At 48.8% G+C, this 26,419-nt stretch overlaps 1 protein-coding gene across 4 annotated transcripts in view; it reads right to left on the minus strand.

Annotated features, from left to right (window-relative positions):
- The window catches only part of RFX2 (regulatory factor X2), a 73,195-nt gene that overhangs the window by 17,500 nt on the left and 29,276 nt on the right, over positions 1-26,419 (minus strand). For 3 of the 4 annotated variants that reach the window (XM_048498917.1, XM_048498915.1, XM_048498916.1), the window contains exons 2-6: positions 15,285-15,397; positions 5,763-5,852; positions 4,859-4,935; positions 3,881-4,145; positions 2,430-2,504 (exon numbers count right to left, since the gene is read on the minus strand). In XM_048498917.1, the coding sequence (XP_048354874.1) occupies positions 2,430-2,504; positions 3,881-4,145; positions 4,859-4,935; positions 5,763-5,852; positions 15,285-15,389 (612 nt within the window). In that variant the 5' untranslated portion in view covers positions 15,390-15,397. Of the gene's footprint in view, positions 1-2,429; positions 2,505-3,880; positions 4,146-4,858; positions 4,936-5,762; positions 5,853-15,284; positions 15,398-24,814; positions 24,952-25,097; positions 25,202-26,419 lie in introns of those variants that run through there. The other variant, XM_048498914.1, reaches the window with a different exon arrangement.

A 26,419-nucleotide genomic window follows, 5' to 3' on the forward strand; every position in this document is an offset into this window, starting at 1 on the left:
GTTGAGGAAAGTGGGGTATAAATCCAAACTCCTCTTCTTCCCTCTCCTTTAGTCACAACTTAAACATCCCCTGTTGTTGGCGGAGACCGAGGGCAGCAGCTGCCGGCCAAAGGAAATAATGCTCAGCAAGATGGCCAAAGCTCCAGCCCAGCATAAGACATGACACCCAACTGTCAGGACTACAACTCCCAGCATGCACCAGTTCCCACCGTGCTGGCCCCAAAGCGGGAACACGTCAGCCAACGGGAGCCAAGGGCGGGAGAAAGGAGGAGAGGTGATTGGACCACCTCCGCTACGAACCTACAATAAATGCTGGAACCAAGGAAGGAATCCTCAGCTCCAGCACCTTGTCGTTAGGGCGACATTAATCAATAAAGCGAGCTTTGTCCGGGCGTGTTCAGCCTTACAACCATCAGCCTGACACTGTCCCCCCGTTAACCAGTCGTGCCGCTGGTGAGCATCGGACCGGCCGCTTGGAGTGCAAAAGGCCGCATCTTCTTTTCTGCAGTTCCGTCATAAAGAGCCTGAGGCTAATGCAGAAAAAGAAGCTCTGGTTAATCAGGAGAAGCGCTATCGAGAGTCAGACGGAGTTGGCAGAAGAATTTCAAAGTGACTAAAGGTGGAGAGAAGCCTGCGTGCACGGATCCTTTTTCCCAGGCAAGGGGGCTGGGAGGCAGCGCGCCAGCAACTCACGCCAGCAGTGCGAAGCACAGCATGCAAGTCAGCTCATGCGCCACGCTCAAGGGGCTCGGAAGTTGCCACCTGGTGCTCATTTAAAACTGCTTTAAAAATAAAGCAGTGGTGCGACTGCACTTGGAGTACTGTGTCCAGTTCTGGTCGCCACATCTCAAAAAGGATATCGAAGAGATAGAAAAAGTGCAGAGAAGGGCAACGAGGATGATTGAGGGACTGGAGCACCTTCCTTATGAGGAGAGGCTGCAGCGTTTGGGACTCTTTAGTTTGGAGAGGAGACGTCTGAGGGGGGATATGATTGAAGTCTATAAAATTATGCATGGGGTAGAAAATGTTTAAATTTTTCTCTCTTTCTCACAATACTAGAACTAGGGGGCATCCATTGAAAAGGCTGGGGGAAAGAATTAGGACTAATAAAAGGAAACACTTCTTCACGTAGCAACGTGTGATTGGTGTTTGGAATATGCTGCCACAGGAGGTGGTGATGGCCACTAACCTGGATAGCTTTAAAAGGGGCTTGGACAGATTTGTGGAGGAGAAGTCGATCTATGGCTACCAATCTTGATCCTCCTTGATCTCAGATTGCAAATGCCTTAGCAGACCAGGTGATCGGGAGCAACAGCCGCAGAAGGCCATTGCTTTCACATCCTGCCTGTGAGCTCCCAAAGGCACCTGGTGGGCCACTGCGAGTAGCAGAGAGCTGGACTAGATGGACTCTGGTCTGATCCAGCTGGCTTGTTCTTATGTTCTTATGTTCTTAAGTCTCAGCAAGTAACGTAGTTCTCTCTGAGCCCCTCTAGGGACCTGCCTGTCTCACTGCTGTGACGTCCAGGCGGCGTGCGATCCTATGAGAGCAGAACAGTCTCAAACCTGGGACTCTTGTTCTCCACTCAAGGATGGGAGGGGGGCACTGCTGGGTTTCCTCAGTGCTGGGATTCAGCATCGTCATGTCTGACAGTCAGGCTGCATAAATGCAAGAGCTAACAGGTGACTGCGGAGATTTGCTACAACAGCCACCTCCAGGCTGGTTCACAGCACAACTTGAGCTCTTAAACTAGTTAGGCTTCCTGACTGGCTGGCTAAACTTGGCTCTTTGACTGACTGGCTAAACATGGGTCCCTGACTGGCTGGCTAAACATGGCTCCCTGGCTGGCTGGCGAAACTTGGGCCGCTGACTGGCTGGCTAAACATGGCTCCCTGACTGGCTGGCTAAACATGGCTTCCTGACTGGCTGGCTAAACTTGGCTCTTTGACTGACTGGCTAAACATGGCTCCCTGACTGGCTGGCTAAATTTGGCTCCCTGACTGACTGGCTGATCTTGGCTCCTTGACTGGCTGGCTAAACTTGGCTCCCTGACTGGCTGGCTAAGTTGCCTAAGTTCTTAGACAGGATTGCTGCCATACCACTAGCTGACACCCTCATCCATGTGAACTACTGGACCAGAGCAGCAGCTGGTCAAAGAGGGCCCCACCCACAGACCACACAAGACGTTACTGTGCCTAAGGCAGAACCCCCAGCCAGCCAGCGATTAACATGGGGCACCGTGCCCTGAAGTTCTCCCACGCAAGGCATCCAAAAAGGGATGGGCCTTTCCATGGGGCTTGCACCAGAGAGCTTTGGGTCAAGAGGGGTTCTGGCCCACAGAACCACAATGAAACCGGGGGCTCTGCGGGGCTCTTGTCTTGATGTTGCTGCCAGAGACGTGGCTTTGATGGGAAGAGGGGGAGGAACTTACATGGCTGTTCAGCAAGCTGCTTTTGTGGGATGTTATGCCTTCGTTTTTTTGGAGGTTTTCAATCGCCATCTCAAGCTAAAAGGGCCGGCCAAAGAGAAGAGAGAAAAGAAGGAAAATCAGACACTCCATCACGGCCGAGGGCTCTTGGCCGGTGCTGCTCAGATCTAGCACTTTCCCGTCAACAAGGCAGAGACCGTTTTGGAAGCCACAGAGGAAAGCAAACGTTGTTCAGGAGAAGGTGGGAGGGGAAAAGGCATGCAAAATGTGCAACAGAGGTCAAGACCAGGGAGGAGAAGTGAGCCAGAAAGCAACTGCATCAGGTCACGCTTTGCACAGTCAAAAGAAATGCTCAAGCTGCTACCCCTCATCGGCTGGAAAGTCAAATTTCTAAGGTGAGGGTGGCTCCTGCTAAGAGTTCCGGGACTTAGGAAGAGCTTCCAATAACCAGTGTGGGGAGAGGGGTTCCCCCCGATGGCTACCAGACCCGATTCACCTGGTCCAGTCTATGATTTAGAGACCTGCCAGTATTCAAGCCGCTCAGAGGACTTGGGATTTTTTTTTACTTTAAGAAAAGGTTATGAAGGGTGTGTGGGCACCATCAAGTCACACGTAACTTATGGAGATCTCACCAGGTTTTCAAGGCAAGAGATCAGACGTGATTTGGCACTGCTTGCCTTTGTGTGGACTGAGGGAGGCTGTGTGGCTAAGAGCCAGCGTGGTGAACTCTAATCTGGAGAACCGGGTTCGATTCCCCACTCCTCCACATGAGCAGTGGACTCTTATCTGGTGAACTGGATCTGTTTCCCCGTTTCCCCGCTCTGACACATGAAGCCTGCCAACTTCCGCTTGGTGAGCTCCATTAGTGGGGTCTAGCGCTGAAACTCCAAAACAATGGAAGTTCTGCATTCAGAAGCAGGGTTTGACACCAGCCACTGGACAGCCACAGCGGCAGTGTTTGCTTGACCGCTCTGGGAAACAGTATGTAGGGGTCAGCCCTGATGAGGGGAGGGGAGGCCAGCTTAGCTTGGACCCAATCCAGCAGATATCCCCTGGATCCTTTATATTCTTAGGGGGCTGGGGAGGGAAGGTGATGTACCCATCGTTCTGGAAATTATCCAGCACTATTAGGCTTCACAGATACAGTCGACAAACGAACAGATGGTTTGGAAAGAGGAATTGGAGCGGGGGGAAGCGACCTTATAAAAGAGTCCCTTCAAGAGGCCAACTGGCCATGTTGTTCTGAAATGGATATAAAATGGCAACATACCCAACAAAATTAAAACATACATGTCAAATCACAGGCAAGGCCAACTACAGGACAGATCAAATGGCATTTGAGCAATGTAGTTAATGACGACTCTGGAAAGTTCCACGACAGGACACTCATCCCTGAACAACTAGGGTTTTGACCCACCCAAGGGAGCAGCATCACCTGCAGCCCCAGAGCATACCGTCGCTGGAGAGGAGCGTGAGGCGTGTGAGAGGGTGTGCCGCGCATTCTCCATCCCGCCGTGAATGAGATAGGCTCCTGAGCCAGAGACAATCTGGCTTCCCCCGAGGTCCATCGCGATGCCCACCATATTGTGGGAAGGGATGCCAGTGGGGGAGGATGCCGCCGTGCTCACTTGGGAGCTCCCTCCCTGGGACTCGAAGTAGGACGAGGCGCTGCTTGGGGCGTAGATCTGAGCTTCCGTGCTGTATGAGTAGGCGGTGCGTCTGTCAAAGAAATCCAGACCAGGAAGAGGGTGAGAGTTATTGGCAGTTAGTGAGACAAGAGAAACTGTGATACTCACAAAGATCACAAATAACGTGCTCCAAAAAAATCAAAAAGGGATACTGCCATTCTTGCATGTAGTGTGCTCAAGAAATTGAACGACGACTTGTCTCACAATACCTGTTTTCTCCCATGTCAAAACACCCAAACGTTCATCTTGATCTGGCCACAATTTTAAGATAAGAAGAAGAAGAAGAAGAGTTTGGATTTATATCCCCCCTTTCTCTCCTGCAGGAGACTCAAAGGGGCTTACAATCTCCTTGCCCTTCCCCCCTCACAACAAACACCCTGTACGGTAGGTGGGGTTGAGAGAGCTCCGAAAAGCTGTGACTAGCCCAAGGTCACCCAGCTGGCGTGTATTGGAGTGTACAGGGTAATCTGAATTCCCCAGATAAGCCTCCACAGCTCAGGCGGCAGAGCTGGGAATCAAACCCAGTTCCTCCAGATTAGATACACGAGCTCTTAACCTCCTACACCACTGCTGCAGTATTTCCAGCCTTTGTGTGTCCACGCAGTCAGTTGTGTTCATCTTCACACAGGCAACTGGCCTGGTTTGGGACAGGGGAATTCTGACTCCTCACCCACACAGTATGTATTTACACTGAGCTGCCATCAGACAGACACACACAAACAAGGATTAAAAAGGGGGACTCACATGGTTCCATTGGTGTAGATGGTCTCTCCTTCCACATACTGGACCTGAGCCGGGTAAACGTGCTGCACAGTTTGCACCTGAAAGCAGCAACAATAACTTAGATTTTCAGAGATATGTGTAAAGGAGGGGGGGGGGGAGAAGGGGCTGTAATTGCAAAATACGAATTTCCCTCTGAGCTTCTTGTCCTCCAAAAGAACACCTCCAATTCAGCCCACATTTATTTGGGGATTCAAACCTGGGAATTAAATTCATCAGTGTTCCAATATTAAAACACCCAGGATTAATGCTGACCACAGCGGCCTAAGCATATACAGAAATGGACAAAGCTCGGTATAACAACAGGAGGATTCAACCTGCCAAAGCAGATTTGGGGAGCCAGCCTAGGGGACCCCTGGCTGGAACCAATAGCCTGATGAATGCGGAACAACAGTCCCAACCAAATGAACTCTCAGCACGAGCTCTTCCACATCACTTAGATCAGGGGTAGGGAACCTGCGGCTCTCCAGATGTTCAGGAACTACAATTCCCATCAGCCCCTACCAGCATGGCCATGCTGACAGAGGCTGATGGGAATTGTAGTTCCTGAACATCTGGAGAGCCGCAGGTTCCCTACCCCTGTCTTAGATCCTTTTAACTGAAGATGCCAGGGATCAAACCTGGGACCAAGCAGATACTCTACCACTGAGCCATCTAAGTGCATAGCAGTCTGGAAGGGGCCAGTCTGGTGGCCCATGTTTTCTGCCTTTGTGATTGGTACGAGCCACCTGTTTCCTGTCAGGTCTAGCCCTTGGAATACAAAGTTCTATGCAAAAACAACAACATTCCTTTGGCAACCTTCACATGCCTCAGCCTCCCTTGCGCCCAAGCTGAGCCCCTGCTCGTGTCTGCCCCGTGTGGCACTTACCTGCTGAGGGACCGGCTGGACTCTGGGCACCGTCAACTGCTGCATTTGGGCCCCTTTGGGAGCGGAGCCGGTCGCCTGGACCAGAACTCTCTGGGAAATACAAGCAAAAAAAAGAAAGAAAAAAGTCATCACCTCTGGAGGAGGAGGAGGAGGAGGAGGAGGAGGAGGAGGAGGAGGAGGAGGAAGAAGAAGAAGACGACGACGACAAAGAGGAAGAAGAGGAGAAAGAAGACGAAGACGACGACGACGACGACGACGACGACGAAGAAGAAGAAGAAGAAGAAGAAGAAGAAGAAGAAGAAGAAGATGTAATGTATTGTATTGTTTTAAGAGTCTGCAGCTGTTGCACTGTAATTGGTAATCAGTAAGTGTGTTATATTGAGCACAGCTGCAGAGTGATTTTAGGCTATGTGTGAGTAGCAGCTATGGAATAAAGTACTATGTTTTGTTCCTCCGACTCCTGTTTCTTGAGACATGACATATTGGCGACGAGGGTAAACTTATGACGAGTCTAGCAAGTTTTTGTGAAGCAAGGACTGTGAGTAAATTATGATTTTTCAAGGGCAGCTGGAACAGTTTAATTTGGAGTTTCCTTTGAAGTGGCAGAGTTATGAGGCCCGATTGGAATTTTATCTTCTGGCAAATGGCATAACAGACCCAGAAAGGAAAAGAGCCGTGTTTTTGAGCCTCTGTGGTGAAGGGGTGTTTGACCTCGCCTCAGCATTGATAGCGCCAAGAGACTTATCAGCAACACCGCTTGTAGAGATACTGACTGCATTAAGGAACCATTTCATTCCCCAACCGTCAGAAATAGCTAGACGGAGTGTTTTTTATAAACGTGATCAGGAGGGGCTGAAAGCATTGCAGATTATGTTGCAGTCTTACGGCGGTTGGCACAACAATGTAATTTCTCCAATTTGGAAGAAATGTTAAGGGATCGTCTGGTCTGTGGCCTGAGAGAGGCACCATTGCAAAAGTTGCTGCTGGCAAAGACAGACTTGACTTTTCAAACGGCATACCAAGAAGCCTTTGAATTTTGAAGACTTGCTGCAGCCTCTACTCGTGGAGGTCGCTGGTGCAAGCCAGGAGCAATTACAGAGACTGCAAACAGCTGGCAGTGGGACTGTAGACCCTGTGGCAATGGTGAAATTCAGAGACTGCAGCATTGGTGTAATGAAGATGGGGAGACCACCACAACAGAGAGGGGAGGATACGTCAACAGAGGAAATGTTTTGAGTTGTGGTGGGCCCCATGAGAGAGAAAGGTGTAAATTTAAAGTTAAGGCACGTAAAATTCCGTTTCTGCTTGTACCTGGATGCCCATTGGGCTGGGGCATATTGCCGGAGAGTGTGCAGAGAAAAAAAGGCATCAATTGGCGACCAAGAAGACATGTTCCCGGCTCCCATCTGCTACACACTCTGTGGATGCACCTTGCTGTCCCCATGTAGCTGGTTTGGCTGGCCAACCCCAGTCATGTTATAAAGCAATGTGATGGTGTTTCACGCAGGCTGATGTTTAAATTATGTTACCACGTTAGCAACTCCAAGATCCAGCGTAAGTTGTGCTTCCGGTGATCAGGAGGATCCAGGGATGTCCCTTTGTGTGATGGAAGTGGATTCTGGGTCAGCATTCTCCATCGTTTCATGGGACACTTATAAGACATTTTGCCCACAGGATGATTTGGACATTAGATCTTGTGACTTACCACTTACGGATTATCAAGGACATAGAGTACCTGTGGTTGGCATGTGTAATGTGCATGTGAAATATCATATGTTTGATGGATGTTTGCAATTGTTAATAGTGGAAGGAAGGCGGACAAGCCTATTGGGGCTGGACTGGTTCGGGAGGTTGGGAATTGCAATTACTGGAATTCATGAGGTTAGCAAGTTAACATGGGAGGTGCTAGTGGAAGAATTTAAGAGTGTGTTTGCTGAGGGACTGGGGCAGTATAAGGGTCCACCTATATCATTGTATCTTGATCCTTCAGTACCCCAATACCGCCTAAAATCACGCCGTATTCCATTTGCTTCTATGCTCTAAAGTGGATGCAGAATTAGATCGGTTATTGAACAGGGAATACTGGAACCAGTGGTAAATGCAAAATGGGAAACTCCAATTGTGACCCTGAAGGCCAATGGGGATGTGCGATTTGTGCTGATTATAAGTGCACAATTAACAAGGCATTGCAGAAACATCCGGTACTCCAGTGCCAGTTGTCAGTCAGTTGTTAGCAACATTGGCAGGGGGAAAGGTTTTGCAAATTAGATCTAGCGCAGGCATACCAACAGCTGGAAGTGGATGATGCCACTGCAGAAGCCCAGACGATAGTGACTCACAGGGGGGCATTCAGAGTAAAGCGGCTGCAATTTGGAGTGAGTGTAGCTCCTGGGATATTCCAGAGCTTGATGGAAGAAATATTAAGAAACTTGCCGGGAGTCATACCGTATTTTGATGATGTCTTGATAGTGGGTGCAACTGAGGAGGAACTGATGACACGGGTACGGAAAGTACTGCAGTGCTTCTCAGATGTAGGGTTGCGCGTCAAGCTGAAAAATGTGTGTTTGGAGTAGCTAAGCAGAGTTTTTGGGATACATGGTAGATGCAAGGGGAATCCACCGACATCAGCAAAGGTGAAGGCCATCCAGGATGCCCCAGCACCACAGTCAAAGCAAGAGCTACAGGCATTTTGGGATTGCTAAATTTTACCATTCATTCTAAAGCATAAGGCCATTAGTGGCAGAGCCACTGCACCGTTTATTAGATAGGCGGGCAGTGTGGCAGTGGACAAGTCAGCATGAGAAGGCATTCCGAGATGTCAAAAGATTGTTGTCATCAGAAAGTGTATTGGTTCATTTTGATGAGAGGAAGCCATTAATTTTGACGTGCGATGCCTCCCCGTATGGAGTTGGAGTAGTGTTGAGCCATCAATTGGAGGATATGCGGGAAGCTCCAATTGCGTATTATTCTAGGACGTTGTCTACAACGGAGCGTAATTACGCTAAATAGATAAGGAGGCATTAGCAATAGTGGCTGGGTTAAGAAGTTTCATGATTACGTGTATGGGCGACCATTTGTGATTGTTACAGACCATAAGCCGCTGTTGGGATTATTTTCCTCAGAGCGCCAGACACCACAGATATTGTCCCCTAGAATGCTGCGGTGGGCAATGTTCTTGAATGCATATGATTATGTCTTGCAGCACCAGTCGGGAAAGAAAATTGGGCATGTAGATGCGTTGAGTCGCTTGCCAGTACAAAGGAGGAGGAAGATCACTCCCCACTTTGGAGGTTTAGATGTTGTAATCATTATAAGAGCCTCCAGTGAAAGCGGCAAAAATAGAAGAGAGGTCAGCTAAGGACCCAGTGCTTGCCCGAGTCTTGAATTGGGCATGGAAGGGTTGGCCATTGGGTAAGTTAGAGGAAAAAATTCAGACCATTTGGAATGAGGCAGCACGAGATATCTGTCCACAAGGGGTGCTTACTGTGGGGAAATAGAGTAGTGATCCCAGCAGCTTTAAGGATTAGGGTGCTGGAGGCCTTGCATGTAGGGCACCCTGGAATAGTGAGAATGAAGGCATTGGCCCGAAGTTATGTGGTGGCCAAAGATGATAGTGAAATAGAAGAATGGGTGGCCAGGTGCAGGAGTGTCAGATAACGCGACCTGCCCCACCTCAGGCCCCTACCTATCAATGGGAGTCCACAAAAAGACCGTGGTCAAGGGTACATATTGATTTTGCAGGGCCTTTCCAGGGCCAGGTGTTTCTCATCGTAGTGGATTCATATTCCAAATGGCTAGAAGTAGTGCCAGTAATGTCAATGACATCACAAACAGTAATTAGGGCACTGCGTAAGTTATTTGCAACCCATGGCCTCCCGGATACGGTGGTATCGGATAATGGGACAGCGTTTGTATCCAAGGAGTTTAGAGTATTCCTGGCTAATGGTGTTATTCGCCAGGTTACCTCGGCCCCTTTTCATCCGGCTACGAATGGGCAGGCAGAAAGGATGGTGCGTACAACAAAGGATGCATTGCGGCCGAATAGTAGAGGGGATTGGCACCGCCGGTTGGCTTAATTTTTTTTGTTAACACAGCACATAACACCGTGCACAGCCACCGGGAGGAGTCCAGCGGAGTTGCTAATGAATCGGAAATTTACGACGTTGCTGGACCGAATGCATCCCGATTCAGTTGATGATCGTCCACGAAAAGAAGATCAAGTGTTGAAAGCACCTCGGACATTTGATAGGGATGATACGGTGTATGTCCGAAATTATGGAGCAGGTCCGTGTTGGGTCCCAGCAGTTGTGAGGCAGCCAACAGGGCCCTTGTCTTATAGGGTGGAAACTGAAGAAGGGCGGGTGATCCGCAGACATGTTGACCAAGTAAGAAAGAGAGTGCCAGGTCCAATAGTAGATCAGGAACCCCAGGTCCTCGAGGAATCTAGGGCGTTAAGGGCGCAGATGGAGATGCAGGATAAGGAAACAGTCTCCCAGATTACTGTGTTTTACTGGGAATGGATTCAACGACCTTTGATTCTCCGTGTTGTTTTTATGGCTTTAAAACTCACTGCCATTTCTAGCCCCCTCAAGAGTTTTGCTGGAGAAAGGTGAGTTTAAAGCAGACCTGGGCATTATACCGCTCCGGGTGTAATACATCCGCCCGGGCCAGATGACCCTGACTGGCCCCCCTGTCAGTAGCGCCAGAGCTTAGAGGTGCCTTGGAAGCCCTCGGCTATAGCCGGGCTAGTCCTTGGCTGCTGGCTTCTGCGGGGCTTTCAAAAGCGCCTCCCCCCCCCCCCTGCCTTTTGGCCCGGCCCTCCACAATATTTTCTGTTTCTTATGCGGCCCCATGGAAAAAATAATTGCCCACCCCTGGTTTAAAGGGTCATAAATAAAGGAAATGACTCTTCTACGATGGCGCCCGCTATAACAGAAAGTTTTTAAAAAAGCAAGCGTGCGGTTTCAAAAAGAAACCAACTGTTTTGAAATGCAGGCAGATTTACGATGGGGGTTCGTCACCGTCTGCGGCGATCAGTCAAAGAAACCGAACAGAACCTCCCGGTGCCAAAGATGTATCCTCCTGGTTTAGTCAAGCACTGATTGCACTGTTATCACGTATAATGGTCATAGGATGAGCGAGGGTGCCACGGTTCTTTAAATGCCCCCAGAATACCAGCCACCAGAGAGGAGATTCTGGACACCACCCAAAAGGTTTGAATGAGTAGGTCTGTACCTTTACAGGGCCTGTAAGACAGAGCTATTCCCCGGGGCTTTTGGAGGGGCCGGCCGCGGTTCCATCCCCCCCCCCCCCCCCATTGAAATCAAAACTGCTTGTCTGGACCACCTTGGTTGGGCCCTAATTCCATCCTGGGCCCTGCCGACCTCCTCCCCTTCTTCTTTTTTCTTCTTTTGGCCTTTTAGATCAGGCGCCTGCGTGTGTATGTTTTACACAATTTTGTTGTTTTAATTTACTTATTGTTTTTCACTGCTGTTGTGTTTTAATTGGATTCAGTTTTTATGCTGTATTAAATTGCTGTTGGAAACAGCCATATTGTGAGCCGCCTCGAGCCCTTCGGGAATGAGACGGCCTGTAAATTAGATAGATAAGATAAGATAAGATGATAAGATAAGATGATAAGATAAGATAAGATTAGATAAGATGATAAGATAAGGATGGATGGATGGATGGATGGATGGATGGATGGATGGATGGATGGATGGATGGATGGATGGATGGATGGATGGATGGATGGATGGATGGATGGATGGATGGATGGATGGATGGATGGATGGATGGATGGATGGATGGATGGATGGATGGATGGATGGATGGATGGATGGATGGATGGATGGATGGATGGATGGATGGATGGATGGATGGATATGATAACCTGAAGCATGCTTTGAAAACTTGCTTGCCTTCTATTGGAGATAATGGCAGAAGTCACCATTTCGGCAAGGAAGGGGGTGGATACATAGGAACTGAAAGCTGCATTGTAGAGTGGCAGGGACTATCCCTCAGAGGGGGAGGGGCAGGGGGTACCGCCCTAGGTACATGGGGACAGCCAAACCCCCCCACATGACCAAACGGTGGGCGCCCTGCCTCTCAGGAGCCGGCCTGCAGGGAGGCAGGGGGTGGGGCTCGGTGGCGGGCAGCTGCCGCACCTGCCTGGGCCACCCGCCGTCACCAAGTCCCCACCCCTGCAGGCCAGCTTTCAAAAACCGGGGGCGGAGCTCAGGGCTGATGGGAATTGTAGTCCATGAACATCTGAAGCACCAGAGTTGGGCTAGACGAACTAACGCCATGTCTGTGTACTCCAGATATTACCCAAAGGTAAAAGCTCACAGATATTGAGTTACAGAACAAAACAGCCCTTCTTCCAAATGCATGTAGGACATGGGTGGGATTTTTCACTGCTCTATATCTGATGCATGTTTGGTGGGAGATTTCAGCATCTGTTTATGGAGGCTCAACTTTGCCCTTGCAATTCCAGCATGTTTGAGATGATCGGTGCAGTGGTTAAGAGCAGCGGACTCAAATCTGGAGAACCGGGTTCAATTCCTCATTCCTCCACTTGAGTGGCAGACTTGGTCTGGTGAATTAGATGTGCTTCTCCACTCCTACATTCCTGCTGGGTGACCTTGGGCTCGTCACAGTTCTCTTCGAACTCTCAGCCCCACCTACCTCACAAGTTGTCTGTTGTGGGAAAAGGAGTTGGTAAGCCCCTTTGAGTCTCCTTACAGGAGAGAAAGGCAGGGTATAAATCTAAACTCCTCTTCTGTTCTTCATATTTTACTTGACAGTGAATTCTATTGGGACATGAGAAGCCACCTAATGTTGCCTTTGTTGTCTGCGTTCCCTAGATTTGATGATGATGCCTTCGTACGATGTCTGCTTGCGGATAAAGACACCACCGCCTCTTATACTGTGGTGAAGTTTTGTTATTCTGCAAGCAGGGGGCAGAAATCTCTGATCGACGATATATAAATACGCTGTATTTGTTGCTCTCTGGTTGGCTTTTTAGATTGTTTTATCTGTATGTAATATTGCTGGTCACTGACTGTAAATAAATAATGTGAACCCAGAGGGCCCATAGCTCAGTGACTGAATGACTGTTTCACACACAGACAGCTCTCTCAGGAATCTGAGGCAGGAAAGATCTCTCTCTGCTGGAAACTCTGAGGGGCTATTGCAGTGATGCCGAACCTATGGCACGGGTGCCAGAGGTGGCACTCAGAGCCCTCTCTGTGGGCACTCACTAACAGAGTTCATCATGTGGGGGGGAAATTGCCCCCCCCACACACACACACATCTAGGCTGGCCTGGGCCGCTGGGCTCGATTATTACCATTAAACCTAAGACCTAGTTTTGGGGAAGCAGTGTAGGTAACCCTGTTAAGCGCTGTTAAACCCCACTGATTTTCATGCGAAGAACTAAAGCGCAATCCTTTACCTGGGAGTAAGCTCGGTTGCTGGCAATGGGGCTTGCTTCTGAGTAAACCCTCCTAGGGTCGTGATTCACCCGTTGGAAGAGTTGCATGATTGCTTCAAAGCAAAGCCACCAGCTACCACCAAGCTTACTCCCGAGTAACGCACGCCTCGGAGCCAACTAAAACCTCAGTATTCAGGTTAAACTGCCGTGTTGGCCCTTTGCGATAAATAAGTGGGTTTTGGGTTGCAGTTTGGGAACTCAGTCTCGAAAAGGTTCGCCGTCACTGGGCTATTGCCTGTTGGAATGGACACTCATGGAATCTGACGCAGCATAAGGAAAGTTTCATAGTAGGGCCGTCAGTTCTGGTTTGGGAAATTCCCAGAGATTTGGGGATGAAGTGGGAAGGGAAGAATGTCAGTGAGGGATCAGGCAGAATCCATATTTTAAAGGAGACATTTTCTCCCTAGTCATACATTTCATTGCTCGTGATCCTATTTCAGAGGTTTGGAGTGAGCTCAAGCTGTACCCAGCAAAAGTCCCCCGTTCAATTCAACCTCAAGTTACAAATATTCTCATTCCCCCTTTCCCGACAGCAGTGGCGCAGGAGGTTAAGAGCTCGTGTATCTAATCTGGAGGAACCGGGTTTGATTCCCAGCTCTGCCGCCTGAGCTGTGGAGGCTTATCTGGGGAATTCAGATTAGCCTGTACACTGCCACACACGCCAGCTGGGTGACCTTGGGCTAGTCACAGCTTCTCGGAGCTCTCTCAGCCCCACCCACCTCACAGGGTGTTTGTTGTGAGGGGGGAAGGGCAAGGAGATTGTCAGCCTCTTTGAGTCTCCTGCAGGAGAGAAAGGAGGGATATAAATCCAAACTCTTCTGCTTCCCAAAGGAAGAAAAAAAACCCTTCCTTCATACAAATCAACCTGCAGAATGGCCACCTGACAGGAGAGATTTGATTGTGTGTTCCTGCATCGCAGGGGGTTGGAATTGATGGCCCCTGCAGCCTCTTCCAACTCCATGATTCTATGGTCGTCTAACAACTTGTGACGGGTGGCTTAGATGAATCCAGAGAGGAAAGGTTCCTCAGTGGGTATCCGGACAGAATGACTGAATGGAACCTCCATGTTCAGGGGGACTCTACCCTTGAATGCCAGTTGCCAAAAGAGCACCCTTGTATATTCATAAGAACATAAGAACATAAGAACAAGCCTGCTGGATCAGACCAGAGTCCATCTAGTCCAGCACTCTGCTACTCGCAGTGGCCCACCAGGTGCCATTGGGAGCTCACCTGCAGGAGGTGAAAGCAATGGCCTTCTGCGGCTGCTGCTGCTCCCGAGCACCTGGTCTGCTAAGGCATTTGCAATCTCAGATCAAGGAGGATCAAGATTGGTAGCCAGAGATCGACTTCTCCTCCTCCATAAATCTGTCCAAGCCCCTTTTAAAGCTATCCAGGTGAGTGGCCATCACCACCTCCTGTGGCAGCATATTCCAAACACCAATCACACATTGTGTGAAGAAGTGTTTCCTTTTATTAGTCCTAATTCTTCCCCCCAGCATTTTCAATGGATGCCCCCTGGTTCTAGTAGTGTGAGAAAGAGAGAAAAATTTCTCCCTGTCAACATTTTCTACCCCATGCATAATTTTATAGACTTCAATCATATCCCCCCTCAGACGTCTCCTCTCCAAACTAAAGAGTCCCAAACGCTGCAGCCTCTCCTCATAAGGAAGGTGCTCCAGTCCCTCAATCATCCTCGTTGCCCTTCTCTGCACTTTTTCTATCTCTTCGATATCCTTTTTGAGATGTGGCGACCAGAACTGAACACAGTACTCCAAGTGCGGTCGCACTGCTGCTATATATAAGGGCATGACAATCCTTGCAGTTTTATTCTCAACTCCTTTCCTAATGATCCCCAGCATAGAGTTTGCCTATGAGTTGTGGGCACTGGACTAGATGGCCCGTTTCAGCCAGCATGTTCTTATGATGTCTGACAAGCCGTGAGATTTCGGAGAGCCACCTCCAAACAGGAAGACCAGGCTGGACGGACCAACAGCCAGCAATGAAACAACCTCAGGAGTTTCCATCTACCTGCTGTGATGCGGGAACAGGCTGTACCACTGGGGCTTGGACGGCGGCTGACGTCCGCAGGGCCACAGGAGTTGCGGATTCGGAGATACCCTCTGAGCTCTGCATACTGGGCTCTAGGAGAAAGAGGACAGAGATGATGAAGGCACGGGGGGACGCGACAAGGAAACGGGTCTTTCGTAAGCACAGAGGCAAATCCCAGCACCTGCTTCGGGGACCTTGGAGCGTGCTCATGGCCCAGACCCCCGCCAAGCGGAAGTCAAGACAGCAGTCTGGTACTTGACTGTTTATTTAGTCCAGGGGTCTGCAGCCTGTGGCTCTCCAGAGGTTCATGGACTACAATTCCCATCAGCCCCTGCCAGCATGGCCAATTGTAGCCCATGAACATCTGGAGAGCCACAGGTTGCAGACCCCTGATTTAGTCCAAGGCAAGGATGCACACAAGCAAAGGCTGATTCATCCCAAAGCAACGTTGCTGCCACACGGCAGCCCTGTTCCTACAGCCTGATATACAGAATGGCCTTCCCAATAATTGCCAACCTCCCCACTGTGCTCCCTTAGACTGGCTCCTGCAAAGACTCCCTGTTTCTCCTTGCTTGCTCTAAACCAGGGGTCTTCAAACTATGGCCCTCCAGATGTTCATAGACTACAATTCCCATGAGCCCTACCACTTGGTCATGCTGGCAGGGGCTGATGGGAATTGTAGTCCATGAACATCTGGAGGGCCATAGTTTGAAGACCCCTGCTCTAAACCTGCCAACTTGCTGCTGCACCTCTGCACCTGTAGGTGGCTCCGCAGCTGCCTTCGTTGCCGTTCCCAGGGTTCAGGTGACCCTGGGGGTGCAGGAGCTGGCAGGCTGTCCCCTGTCTGAACAACCGGGTCCTGGGGAAGGACAGAGCTGGGATTTGGCAGTGGCTTTGGGGGTAGAAGTTTCCATCCCAGGGGCCGCTTCCTCAGGTGTTGCCTGAGCCTCTGGCCCTGTGCCCACTACCGAAGGCTCAGGCTCTAAGTCTGATGGCCCAGCCGCAGCCTCCTCTACTCCAGACTCCATAACTGAGGCTTCTGCCCCTGGTACGCAGGGACCTGGCATTGAAGGACAGAATGGGTTGGTGTCGAGTTTGGAAGGCATCTTCTCTGTGGCTTCGGGCATCCAGCCAGCCAATAGTTGAGCGCTGATTCTGGGACTGGGGATTTTTGGAAGCAGAAAACCCAGAACTGACTGTTCAGCTTTGGAGTTTGTAAACAAATGTTTAGTGCAGGGGTGTCCAACTCTGGCCCTCCAGGTGTTTGTGGACTACGGTTCCCATCAGCCCCAGGCTGATTTTCCAGAACCCACAAACCCCCCCAGCGATTGTGACTGGGAAGGCTGTCAACTCTATTACTTCTAAAAATAAGCAGAACTTTCCAAAGGCCGATTCAAGAATCTCTCCCCCAACCTTCCAGATCTGCTTGCAAGTCAGTTTAAAACACAAGGACGTGCACAACTATCTCATACAATTTTATCCCACCCTTTCCCCAAGGAGCTCGAGGGGGGGAGGGTAACATGGCCGTCCCTTCTCCATTTCATTCTCACAACCACCCTGCAAGGTAGACTGAACTAGTCACACACACTAATCACACACACTTAGCCCAGATCCTAGTCTCTGGTGGAAGCCATTCCACCATCCCAGAAAGTCCAGCCGCTCCTTATGAAAGTCACATTTGGAAAGTTTAACGAACAAGTCATTGTCGAGGAGCCGCTGTAGCACAGCCCGCAGCATAGTGCCTTAACGTGGCTCTCCTCCTCACTTGGGAGTAAATAAGGACGTCATCCAAATACACCACCACCCTCTTGAACAGAAAATCCTGGAGAACCTCATTTATCAAACACATGAAAGTCCCGGGAGCCCCAGATAACCCGAATGGAAGGACGCTGGAGTAGGGCAAATCCTGGCCCATCCTCTTGTGTTGAAAGTTTAGAGGTGCTTAGTACCCCCTTTGGCTATCTGCACTTAGTAGTAGGCTTCCCTCAAGAAATCCAACTCTTAGGTGAAACTTCTTTTGCCCGTCCCCAGACAACTCAGTAAGTCCTTGATCAGGGGCAACGGATATTTGTTGCACGCTCTCTAGCTCAGATCCTGCTTAATGTCAGACTCTCGAACGTGGAAATAACAGAGACGGTAGGAAAGTCCAAAAGCAGTTTATTCCAGGTGATGCGAAGAATAACAATGTCAAGCAGGATCTGAGCTAGAGAGCTCAGATCCAGGTCTTATATCTTTTAATCCCCCCCCCCCCCCGTTTCGCCCCACACCAAATGTCCATTACAGTTTCTACTACAAAGCTACAAAGGACCTGGGAACCTTTCACACCTCTTTGAAGATGGGCTGGCGCCAGGAGATTGCTAACAGGAGATTGCTAGGAAGGGAAGAGGGAAACAGGAAAACAATTGCAAATCACACACAGCAAGACAATCAAGATACTGACAGGCATGGTCCTGACACATTACAGTAAGGAAACACGAACCCTGTTCTCAGGTTAACAGTGCCAGTCATAAGAAAAAACACATATGTAACAAGAGATAGGAAGGGAACTAAATAGAAGGTTGTATTTTTTTATTTTTTTAGCAAACAGTTGCCAAACTAAAATGACGATGATTTGGGAGGGCAAGGTGTCCTCCTTGGCTCAGAGAAGGACCCTTCATGGTAAGCTTCCAAAGGTCAGTCTCCCCTGAGCAGGAGGACAACTTCTATTGGGGCCTTTGCTAGCAGCGTCCCTTTCAAGATTACGGGTGGGTCATCGTGTTTAGCGGTTTCCCTTGTGCGGTAGCACCTTGCAACTGAAGGCTGCGTCTGCTGAGCCAAATGTATCGATTTTATAGTGTTTAGTGAAGGTACATAAAGAGGACCGTGTGGCTGCCCTACAAATTCCCTCCATTGAGGCATTTTTGCAAAGGCAGCATTTGGGACTGCCCCTTGAGCAGCAGCGTAGTGGTTAAGAGCAGGCGTAGTGGTTAAGAGCAGGTGCACTCTGATCTGGAGGAACCGGGTTTGATTCCTCGCTCTGCCGCCTGAGCTGTGGAGGCTTATCTGGGGAATTCAGATTAGCCTGTGCACTCCCACACACGCCAGCTGGGTGACCTTGGGCTAGTCACAGTTCTTCTGAGCTCTCTCAGCCCCACCTACCTCACAGGGGGCTTGTTGTGAGGGGGGAAGGGAAAGGAGTTTGCAAGCCCCTTTGAGTCTCCTATAGGAGAGAAAGGTATAAATCCAACTCTTCTTCTTCTTCTTCAACCAAACGGGCAGTGACTCCTTCAGGGAAAATAAACTTAGAGACTCAGTATACCTACGATATACACTTTCTAAGGCATTTAGGGCTGAGGATTTTCTGCCTGCGTTAGGTGGAGAAATGGATATGAGCAGTGTGTCAGTTTTTCTACAGTGTTCTGTCCTGAAGATGAATGTTTTAAGAGCCCGCCTAACATCTAGGGCGTGCCAGACATTTTCCCCAGGATGTTTGGGGTTATAGACACGAGGGCAGGTAAATCTCTCCTGTCTATGAAAGAGTGGGTTGCTTTGGATTCCTGTCTCTTTCTTATGAAAAACGCATGAGGAAGAATCTATGGGTAAGACCCCCTAATCCAGAAATTCGCCTTGCTGATGTCCTGGCTACTAGGAAGATGGTTTTCAGTCCCACGTATTTTAAGGGGATTTCTCCTGTAGGCTCAAAGGGATGTCTGGTGACTATGTTTAACTTTCAGGTAGAATATCTGTGGCCCTGGTTTTTCCTTTATAGCTACACCTTTTAAGAACCATACTAGGTGAGGGGGGTTGGACGCTGGTTACCCACTACACTCATTACTGGAATTCAGGCTTGTAATTGTTTGCCAATTGTTTTCACAAAGCTTGAATTGTCTGAGTGACTTTTGATGAATAACTTGGTCCCTTTCGGTCTCCACGCCACAGGCTGTCCCCTCTGGATGGGTCATCAGCCCCTGGCCTCTTCTGTTGTCCAAGGGGCTGGGTTCCCCTCTGGGCATGAATAGGGCTAACATCCCTTACAGAGGAGGAATGTAACCCATCAAGAAGACTGCCAGCCCTAGGGGGAAAACCTCTCTAATCTAACAGTGCCAGCATGTCTTGCCTCATGGAGGTTCTCAGTCAGCGGTGGGATTCAAATAATTTAACATACATACATACATAAGCCTTTATTGGCATAGTCAGAAAAAAGTTACATGAATCGGGAACAATTGCATGGATACATGATAGATAAAAGGCCCCACGGGGAGCACAACAAATACGTTCTACTGGGAACTCTCAGCTATCTCCGCAATGAAATTGGCGACCTCTTCACAAAGACCGGGTCCTGAAGTTGCCATTTAACAATAGAGATAACCTAGTCCGATCAGGCAGCCCAGATTGGAAGTAAAAATGTAGGTTGATATATTTAGATCTGATGTTATCAAATCTGGTGCAGTGCAAGAGTTGGTGAGGTCAGGGTTTCAAATCCACTATTAAGTTTGCAGGTAACTGCATTAACCTTGCAGATTTGTTCAATCTGCTGAACCTTACCCTTTAATAGGGCAGAGGGCATAATCGCTAAAACGCCAAGCGAATGGTGAGGGCCATTCTCCTTACGCTGTGGTTCAGTTAAGGTACATGGAGGTAGTAGGCCACACGCCGCCTCTGCTCAAATGGAATTAGGAGTTGTGTTGGAGAGCAGGTTCGTTTGGCTGCTAGATGCAAATTTGCAAATTCTAGATCTAAAAGCCGATCTCTGAGCCTATTGTACGCTTCTGAACAGGACATTAGGTAGAGTGATTCAATAGGCAGGCCGGTGGAAATAATCTTTCTCTCGATTAGAGAAAACCAGAGGTTAGCCTGCGTGTCCTGTAGTGTCAATGAGAAAATAATTTAACAACTGGTTGTTTACAAGCACCATTTTAACAACCGGTTCTGCCAAAGTGGCGCGAACCGGCTGGATCCCACCGCGGCTCTTAGTGTCTCAAACGCAGCCATTAAATTGGGATCAGTTCCTGATACACAGGGGTAACCAGCTGTCCTAGATCTTGCCTTTTGTCTCTAGGCTGCTGGTCTCAATTTTGGAGGGACTCAGGCCCAGCTGCAACTGTTGAGGAAGCCATCAGGTCCGACTGATCCTTGCTGGGGATGCCCAAAGCATCGGCCGCCATTTTGCCTGACCTCTACTTTTCCATGCCTTTTTGCCTAATGGTGCCGGTTTCTACGAGGCCATGGAGGGTAGTTCTTTTTAGAGACGTGCCCACCTGGCCCGAACTCCGGGTCTCCTTGGGAGTAATGAAGGTTCTGACCTTGTCCTCCAAGAGGAACTCATTGTCAGAGAGAAGCACCTGCAGGATTTCAGGATTTCCTCTTGAAATCATTGGCCCCAAGTCGAGATAGAGCAGTGATGGCAAACCTATGACACGGGTGCCAGTGGTGGCACTCAGAGCCCTCTCTATGGGCACACGCAAGCAGAGTGCCCCCTCCACACATCTAGGCTGGCCTGGGCTGCTGGGCTCGATTATTAGCATTAAAACTAAGACCTAGTTTGGAGAAGCAGTGTAGGTAACCCTGTTAAGCGCTGTTAAACTAAAGCGCAGTCCTTTACCTGGGAGTAAGCTTGGTTGCTGGCAATGGGGCTTGCTTCTGAGTAAACCCTCCTTGGGTCATGATTCACCCGTTGGAAGAGTTGCACGGTTGCTTCAAAGCAAAGCCACCGACTACCACCAAGCTTACTACCGAGTAACGTATGCCTTGAAGCCAACCGTTTTTTCTAAACTAAAACCTCAGTATTCAGGTTAAATTACCGTGTTGGCACTTTGCGATAAATAAGTGGGTTTTGGGTTGCAGTTTGGGCACTTGGTCTCGAAAAGGTTCGCCATCACTGAGATAGAGCCTTTAAAGGTCTAGATAAGGGACCAGATGCAGCATGAAGGGGGCAATTTAAAAAACCAGAACCAGAATAAGAATAGAGGAAAAGGATTAAGTCTAGCACAGAGAAGAAAAAGCAAGACATGAAAGAAACGGAGGAGTGGAGGATGACTTCCACCAAAGGCAGGAAGTTGAAGATTTAATCCTGCCTCTGGGACTATGTGGTGGGAAGGTCCCAGCAGAAGATTGTCCTCCTGCTCAGCGGAGAAAGGAACTGGACCAGTGCTGCACAGCGCACCATTGGCAGATGCTGGACCTAAAAGCCCTAAGTCTGAAGTCATCCTGGCTCTCTCCAGAAAGCAAAGCCACGTGGTGTTTAGTTAAAAAACCAGCCAATCTTAAAAAAAAAAACACCAATAAGCCCTTCCCTATCCTTTAGGGTTATTATAGAGCAAACTCCAAAGTGGTCAAATACCTCCAGCCTTTGTAACGCAGGGAATGCTGGGAGGGGGGGCCCACAGACAGACGCCGCCTCTTGCGTCAGCAAAAAAAGCAAACTCTGACTTGCGAGCGAACAAGGCAGGCGCTCGGGACAGATGGAGTCCCTGGAAACCGTCTCTGTTTACCCTGAGCTGGCTCGGTATCCAGGCAGGGACCAAGCAACAGGAAAACGGAACTATTAAAAAAATAAAATAAAACAGGGAGACAGCAAGAGTCGGGGAGAGGGCAAGCAGCAACTTCTGGCTTCTATTTCTGGCCTTGCTACGCCCGGTGACCTTCGGGGAGTTGCAGAATCGTCCACTTTTCAGTTCTCTCAACCGAGCGAGGAAGAGATAATTGGTGGCAGGTCACCACTGGGACCCATCTTAGACTGGGGGAGATCAGGATGGGGCTGAGGTGGTCCTGTGGATGGGTCTACGGTTCCCATCGGTTATTAAACTATTCTAAACCTACAAACTCATGAACTGCTAGAACGTCTGCTTAACAAAACAAGCTTCTACTCTACTATATTTGAACCCATGTCCAGAAGGGAAAGGGTCTTCATTTATACCGGAGCATCTTGAGAACAGTTTGAGATGAAAAATCTCCCTGAGTTTGACACCGTAGAGCAGTGGTGGCGAACCTTTGGCACTCCAGATGTTATGGACGACAATTCCCATCAGCCCCAGTTGGCCATGCTGGCAGGGGCTGATGGGAATTGTAGTCCACAACATCTGGAGTGCCAAAGGTTCGCCACCACGGCCGTAGAGCCATTTCCGTGGTGATCTGGCCATTACGGCTATTCTCTCTGCTTCTTTTTTTGCTTAAGTTCTTTTAAAATAAATAAATGTGACAAATCAAAAGGGGAGGGGTACACAGGTAACCTCCTCTTTAAAGGAGGGTGGAAGCATATAAGGAAGAGGGTCACTGGATCTCTTTTCAAGATCTGTAACAGCCGTGTCAAAAAAAGCGATTGCAGTAGATCCCCCTGCGGTGGCCAGTCTTCTTCCTCCCGCCCAGCAATACTCTTGTTTGCATCTGGGTATCCCAAGCCTCACAATTCTCAAGGAGAAAAAAGGTTGTGAAACACAGTTGAAACAAATCAGCCCCCCCGCAATTATATGCTCCCTCATTAAGAGCATAAGAACAAGCCAGCTGGATCAGACCAGAGTCCATCTAGTCCAGCTCTCTGCTACTCGCAGTGGCCCACCAGGTGCCTTTGGGAGCTCACAGGAAGGAGGTGAAAGCAATGGCCTTCTGTGGCTGTTGCTCCCGATCACCTGGTCTGTTAAGGCATTTGCAATCTGAGATCAAGGAGGATCAAGATTGGTAGCCATAAATCGACTTCTCCTCCATAAATCTGTCCAAGCCCTTTTTAAAGCTATCCAGGTGAGTGGCCATCACCACCTCCTGTGGCAGCATATTCCAAACACCAATCACACGTTGCGTGAAGAAGTGTTTCCTTTTATTAGTCCTAATTCTTCCCCCCAGCATTTTCAATGGATGCCCCCTGGTTCTAGTATCGTGAGAAAGAGAGAAAAATTTCTCTCTGTCGACATTTTCTACCCCATGCATAATTTTATAGACTTCAATCATATCCCCCCTCATTCCTTGGAGAAATCTGGCAAGGTGTAGTGGGGAAGAGATCAACACACAAACTATAATAGGCTTGAGCTGACTTTGCAGGACTGTTGCAAACCATGCCAAAGCATCATGATTACATAAAAGGGAGGGGTTATAGTTCATGGCAAAAAAAGTCAAGATTTGGCAGTTCAGGTGGACAGTTTGCTCAACTGAAGAGCTCAACCTAACGTCTCAACCTAACGTGCTCAACTGAAGAGCTCAACTGCTCAACCTAACGTCAGAAGAGCACAAGATGAATGCGGGGCCTTTTCTGAAGTGGCCCCACTCCTCGGCCTCCCCCTCCCCAGAGATGAATTTAATTACAGCCAAGCTCCTCCGGATGGGACCATCACCACCTTTGCTTCTGAGACCCACTCAAGATTCTGCAACCACCTTCTTGTTCATTCTGCACACAATTTGCATGGAGGATCGCTCTGAAATGCATCCAGAAATTGTTTATTTTACTTTCTTCAATGGAGACCCAAAGTTCTTCTCTCCTCTATTTTAATCTCACAACAATCCTGTTAGGTAGGTTAGGATGAGAGACATTGACTGTCCCAAGGGCACCCAAGAGTGCCAGCGTGGTGTAGGAGTTGAGCAATGGACTCTAGTCTGGAGAACTGGGTTCGATTCCCCACTCCTCCACATGAGCAGCAGATTCTAATATGGGGAACTGGATTTGTTTCCCCGTTCCTCCACATGAAGAATGCTGGGTGACCTTGGGCCAGTACATTTCTCTCAGAACTTTCTCAGTCCTACCTGTCGCACAAGATGACTTGTGGGGAGAAGAAGGGAAGGAGCTTGTAAGCCACTTTGAGACTCCTTAAGGTGGAAAAAACGGGGTAGAAATCCAAACTTTTATTCTTCTTCTCTTCTTAGATCAGTGATGGCGAACCTTTTCAAGACCGAGTGCCCAAATTGCAACCCAAAACCCACTTATTAATCGCAAAGTGCCAACACGGCAATTTAACCTGAACACTGAGGTTTTAGTTTAGAAAAAATGGCTGGTTCTGAGGTGTGCGTTACTCAGGAGTAAGCTTGGTGGTAGTCGGTGGCTTTGCTTTGAAGCAACCGTGCAACTCTTCCAATGGGTGAATCATGACCCTAGGAGGGTTTACTCAGAAGCAAGCCCCATTGCCAGCAACCGAGCTTACTCCCAGGTAAAGGATCGTGCTTTAGTTCTTTGCATGAAAATCAGTGGGGTTTAACAGTGCTTAACAGGGTTACCTACACTGCTTCCCCAAAACTAGGTCTTAGGTTTAATTCTAATAATTGAGCACAGCAGCCCAGGCCAGCCTAGATGGGGAGGGGGCATTCTGTTTGAACGTGCCCACAGAGAGGGCTCTGAGTGCCACCTCTGGCACCCATGCCATAGGTTCGCCACCACTGTCTTAGATCCAAACCTGGGACTCTTGGATCCTACTGCACCACACTGGCTCTCAATTGCAAACATTTTCCAAATTCCTCCAGAATGTCTTTGCCTGAGCTACACATTCAAACAGTGTGGTTGAGCAGTCAGAGTATCAAACTAAGACAAAGGAAACTCAGCTTTTGAACCTCACCTGGCCACAAAGTTCCCAACATGACCTTGGTAACATCTGGTAGGATTTCTGCAAGGATAAATGTCCTCTCTGCCACCGATACGCTAGGCAGATTTTAGAAAGTCTCTCTCTCTCCCTGTCTGTCCCCTGCCTCCGATCTGAAATGCACACAAATCCTCCAGTTCGCATACATCGTTATCTCTGGGCGCCCTCGCTTTCTGAGATCAGAAGAGCACGAAATGGATGCGGGGCCTTTTCTGCGGTGGCCCCACTCCTCTGCCTCACCCTCCCCACAGTTGTTTACCTAATCTCTCCACCAATGTCCTTCAGATAGCTGCGAGAACTGCCGAGTCACTCTGGGTTGGCAAATGGCAGCTTTCTGCTGGATTGTGTTACAATGGCCTTTTACAGGAGAAGAGGGCTGGGAACACGACCCACCTGGTAAGGTTATTAAGAGGCAAAACAAGAGAAGAAGAAATGTGGTGGAACAAAGTATACAAAACAAAAGAAACCTACCACATAACATGGCTGTAAACAAGAGTATATTGTGTGTAATAATATAAAGGTGAAGTCTAAGTAAAGAATTACAATAAAAGGAAGAGTAACATAAGAACATAAGAACAAGCCAGCTGGATCAGACCAGAGTCCATCTAGTCCAGCTCTCTGCTACTCGCAGTGGCCCACCAGGTGCCATTGGGAGCTCACATGCAGGAGGTGAAAGCAATGGCCTTCTGCGGCTGTTGCTCCCAAGCACCTGGACTGTTAAGGCATTTGCAATCTCAGATCAAAGAGGATCAAGATTGGGAGCCATAAATCGACTTCTCCTCCATAAATCTGTCCAAGCCCCTTTGAAAGCTATCCAGGTGAGTGGCCATCACCACCTCCTGGGGCAGCATATTCCAAACACCAATCACAAGTTGCGTGAAGAAGTGTTTCCTTTTACTAGTCCTAATTCTTCCCCCCAGCATTTTCAATGCATGCCCCCTGGTTCTAGTATTGTGAGAAAGAGAGAAAAATGTTTCTCTGTCAACATTTTCTACCCCATGCATAATTTTATAGACTTCAATCATATCCCCCCTCAGACGTCTCCTCTCTAAACAAAAGAGTCCCAAACGCTGCAGCCTCTCCTCATAAGGAAGGTGCTCCAGTCCCTCAATCATCCTCGTTGCTCTTCTCTGCACTTTTTCTATCTCTTCAAATAACCACAAATAAAGCTAACAAAGAGCAAAACAGAACGCCCGAGCTGCGAAGGAGGCACCGTGACTGGAGATAACTGAGGTCAAATAACAAGGTAAGTCCAGGTATGTAACAATTTCTCCAGAAACTATGCTGCATCTTCTATAAGCAGAATACTGAATCTAAAGAACAGAAGAGCTACAAGATTTTTTTCTAGATTAGTTTAAAAAGGACCACAATCCTAGAAAGTGTTTAAATGATTGTAAGTATAAATGCTTTCTAGGGCTGTAGTCCTTAAATTGTTATTATGCACTATTTATTATCTCTGGAGGGAAGATAACCTTCAATACTCCAGAGCTGTGAAGAGGGCCACCCATATATTCACACTGAGGGTCACTTCACTATCCCACCACTAGGATACATTTTTGAAGGGCGTCTGTTGCGCTGATG

The sequence above is a fragment of the Sphaerodactylus townsendi genome, linkage group LG05, assembly GCF_021028975.2.
Source record: "Sphaerodactylus townsendi isolate TG3544 linkage group LG05, MPM_Stown_v2.3, whole genome shotgun sequence".
In the NCBI taxonomy this organism is placed as follows: domain Eukaryota; kingdom Metazoa; phylum Chordata; class Lepidosauria; order Squamata; family Sphaerodactylidae; genus Sphaerodactylus; species Sphaerodactylus townsendi.